The 3,909-nt window shown below is 65.7% G+C and overlaps 1 protein-coding gene across 1 annotated transcript in view; it reads left to right on the top strand.

Moving 5' to 3' along the window:
- The window catches only part of USP2 (ubiquitin specific peptidase 2), a 12,979-nt gene that overhangs the window by 529 nt on the left and 8,541 nt on the right, over positions 1 to 3,909 (top strand). The window contains 1 exon segment of the mRNA XM_009994616.1: positions 5 to 116. Within this exon segment, the coding sequence (XP_009992918.1) occupies positions 5 to 116 (112 nt within the window).

The raw sequence follows: 3,909 nt of genomic DNA, 5'->3' as shown, positions 1-3,909 counted from the left end.
TCAGCTCTGGACGGGCTGCTCATGGCTCTGCCCTGCCACCCTCGGGGACCCGCTGTGCCAGCCAGCCCTGCGAGAGGAGTGATGGACACTGTGACGTGCCCACCCAGGACCCCCTGGTAGGTGGTGCCTGCTGGGGGTGGGGGACAAAGCCAGGCTGTGCTGGGGTATCTCTGGGCTGTGCTCACTTCTGCTGAGCTCAGGACATCTTGTGAGCTCTCCCCGGGGATCTCGGTGCCCCGTGCCTCGGTTTCTGCACCCGTGCCACGCAGGGCTGGTGCTGACTCTTCAGGCTGCCCTTGCTGGCACAGCAATCCTGGGCCAGAGCTGCTGAGACAGCCGTGGGCAGGCAGGCAGGTGTCCTCTGCAGGGCTGTGCTCCTCACTGCCTGCCCCCCTGGGAGCACACACAGCTCACAGGGCTCCCCACGGGCACCCTGGGGCTCTCTGCTCCTCGCTGCCTGCCCCCCTGGGAGCACACACAGCTCACAGGGCTCCCCACGGGCACCCTGGGGCTCTCTGCTCCTCGCTGCCTGCCCCCCTGGGAGCACACACAGCTCACAGGGCTCCCCACGGGCACCCTGGGGCTCTCTGCTCCTCGCTGCCTGCCCCCCTGGGAGCACACACAGCTCACAGGGCTCCCCACGGGCACCCTGGGGCTCTCTGCTCCTCGCTGCCTGCCCCCCTGGGAGCACACACAGCTCACAGGGCTCCCCACGGGCACCCTGGGGCTCTCTGCTCCTCGCTGCCTGCCCCCCTGGGAGCACACACAGCTCACAGGGCTCCCCACGGGCACCCTGGGGCTCTCTGCTCCTCGCTGCCTGCCCCCCTGGGAGCACACACAGCTCACAGGGCTCCCCACGGGCACCCTGGGGCTCTCTGCTCCTCGCTGCCTGCCCCCCTGGGAGCACACACAGCTCACAGGGCTCCCCACGGGCACCCTGGGGCTCTCTGCTCCTCGCTGCCTGCCCCCCTGGGAGCACACACAGCTCACAGGGCTCCCCACGGGCACCCTGGGGCTCTCTGCTCCTCGCTGCCTGCCCCCCTGGGAGCACACACAGCTCACAGGGCTCCCCACGGGCACCCTGGGGCTCTCTGCTCCTCGCTGCCTGCCCCCCTGGGAGCACACACAGCTCACAGGGCTCCCCACGGGCACCCTGGGGCTCTCTGCTCCTCGCTGCCTGCCCCCCTGGGAGCACACACAGCTCACAGGGCTCCCCACGGGCACCCTGGGGCTCTCTGCTCCTCGCTGCCTGCCCCCCTGGGAGCACACACAGCTCACAGGGCTCCCCACGGGCACCCTGGGGCTCTCTGCTCCTCGCTGCCTGCCCCCCTGGGAGCACACACAGCTCACAGGGCTCCCCACGGGCACCCTGGGGCTCTCTGCTCCTCGCTGCCTGCCCCCCTGGGAGCACACACAGCTCACAGGGCTCCCCACGGGCACCCTGGGGCTCTCTGCTCCTCGCTGCCTGCCCCCCTGGGAGCACACACAGCTCACAGGGCTCCCCACGGGCACCCTGGGGCTCTCTGCTCCTCGCTGCCTGCCCCCCTGGGAGCACACACAGCTCACAGGGCTCCCCACGGGCACCCTGGGGCTCTCTGCTCCTCGCTGCCTGCCCCCCTGGGAGCACACACAGCTCACAGGGCACCCCACGGGTGCCCTGAGGCTGAGGGTGCCCATGTGCTGGCAGGAGGATGTTGCTTCACCTTCCTGCACGTGTGTGTGTGACAGGGAGTGATGGCACCTGCCCAGTGCACACGTGTCTGTGCGTGGTCACATACGTGCTCCGTGCCAGCTCCTTGTCCCCACTCAGCTGGCTGTGCCCACAGCCCCTGCCCTCTGCTCCCTCCCAGCACAACGCAGGGCTTCTCTAGAGGGTTTCTTGCTGCCTTGTCCCCAGGAGACACCCAGCTGGGAAGAGGGGTTTGGCTGGTGCTGGCTGTGGCAGCAGGGCAGGTTTTCCACCCATGCCTGCTCCCTGGCACAGTCTGCTGCTGCCATCTGGGGGCTCTGTGCCCCAGCCCCCAGCCTGGGCCATGGCAGCCAGGGATGTGGCAGTTTCTCCAGGGCATCACCTGTGGGAGCAGGTACCTGTACCCCAGGTGCCAGTGGGTGCTGCACCATTCCCAGAGCCTCAGCCCGGGCTGGAACAGGCATCACACACACAGCCTGGCTTGGACACACAGGAGAGCAGCCTGGTAATTTTCCACTCAGATTTCCTTCCAAGATCTGGTCAGGCTCTGCCCGTGTTGTCTCCCACTCTCTTTCCAGCCTTCATTCACCCATGGGAGATGCTGCTCTGCCCTAGTCCAGGGTCTGACCTGTCCATTGCCTCCCTGTGGCTATGGCCCAGTGCCAAACTGGGAGGTTAAGAGCTGGGGGGTTCTTTTCTGAATCAGGGGGAGAGGAAGCTCTTCACCTTTCCAATCAGTGCCCTCACATCACTCACTCCCTGTGCCCAAGGCCTGGGAAAAGGGCACAGCTTGGAGGTCTGGCCCATGCCCTTGGTCTGGGGGGGCACAGCCAGAACATTTGGTGTGGAGGGGGTGCAGCCACTCCTGCCTGCCACACGCCCAGGACTGGGTGTCAACAAGAAAGGTCTGATCACTGTCCCTCTGGAGACGTCCTGTTCCTGGCAGAGCTGGCTCCCCTCTTCCCTCTCCCTGGCACTCACCCGGGGTTTTAAACACCCACTTGAGTCCCCAGGCATGAGAACAGGGACAAGGGAGGGGCTGTGGCATCACAGCCTGTTGCCAGCATCAATCCTGCCCCTTCCCAGCATCAATCCTGCCCCTTCCCCAGCGCCCTCCAGCCCAGGACCTGCTGCACCAGTGCCCTGCCCTGCTCTGGCACCTCCTGTGCCCACCCTGCCTGGTCACTGGCCCCCAGCCCTGGGGCAAGAGAGCAGGTTTTGGGGGCTGAGTGAGTGGAGGAGTGGTGCTGTGGAAGGGAAGTCCTGCCTCCCCCTCCCAGGCCATGGTATGGGGGGACCAAGGGGGAACCCAGCAGCCACCACCAGCCACAAGGACTCACTAAAGCCACTTGCCACCACTGCTAGGGCAGGGTTCTGCCCCCCCAGGTGCCCACTCACTGCTCTGGTGTGGGTACTAGTGCCATGGGATGGCTGTGGGGCAGCAGGGCCCCCTCCCAAACCACAGCCTTATGGTCTGCATGTGAACACCAGAGCTGACAGGGCTCAGGAGCTGGCACAGGGTGCTGGGCTGGGCACAAGTGCCAGGAGAGGCAGGGAAGCTGGATCAATGACACTGGCTTAGGTTTCCTTGGTGCTTTGATGGACACACCTGCAACTTTCCATTCCTGTGCTCTTTTTTAATTTATTTTTTTAACTCCCCCCTCCCTTTCCCAAGCTGGGAAGCAAATGTAGGGGTGGTAAAACAGACCCGGGTGCCTGTGGTGGTGCTGGAAACAAGCACATGTTGCAGCCCCAGCTCTGCCATTGGTTCTGCCCCATTACCCAGCCCCGGGGGGCAGTGCCAGCAGCAGCACCCGCTCCCACCAGAGCCAGGACGTGGTGGGGGTGGCTCAGAACGTTCTCCCATCCCTTCTTCCCCAGCCACCTCCTGCCCCTGCACCACAGGAACCACCACCCAGAGGGGTTTGCAGCCTGGCGGGTGATGGTGCCCGCTCTCCTGTGGGGCAGAGGGAGGAGGAGTGAGTGGCTGTGCCCACTGAGCTGCCAGCAGGACTAGGAGAGGTTGGTGGAGGGGCAGGACCGGAGCTGTGCCGCCCCATTAACCACCCTGGGTGAACATAGGGTCAGAGTTCTGGCCAGAGCCACCCGCAAAACTGCCGGCAGGTCTGCACAGCCCCATCCTGAGCAGCTGACGTGTCTGGCCTGCAGCCAGCCCTGGCCCTGCTTGCCTTTCCGGGGCCAGCCCGGCCCCGGGGCAC

Source organism: Chaetura pelagica, unplaced genomic scaffold (assembly GCF_000747805.2).
Source record: "Chaetura pelagica isolate M959 unplaced genomic scaffold, ChaPel_1.0 scaffold583, whole genome shotgun sequence".
In the NCBI taxonomy this organism is placed as follows: domain Eukaryota; kingdom Metazoa; phylum Chordata; class Aves; order Apodiformes; family Apodidae; genus Chaetura; species Chaetura pelagica.
The sequence above is the reverse complement of the archived record's forward strand: the minus strand, read 5'-3'. Positions and strand labels throughout refer to the sequence as shown.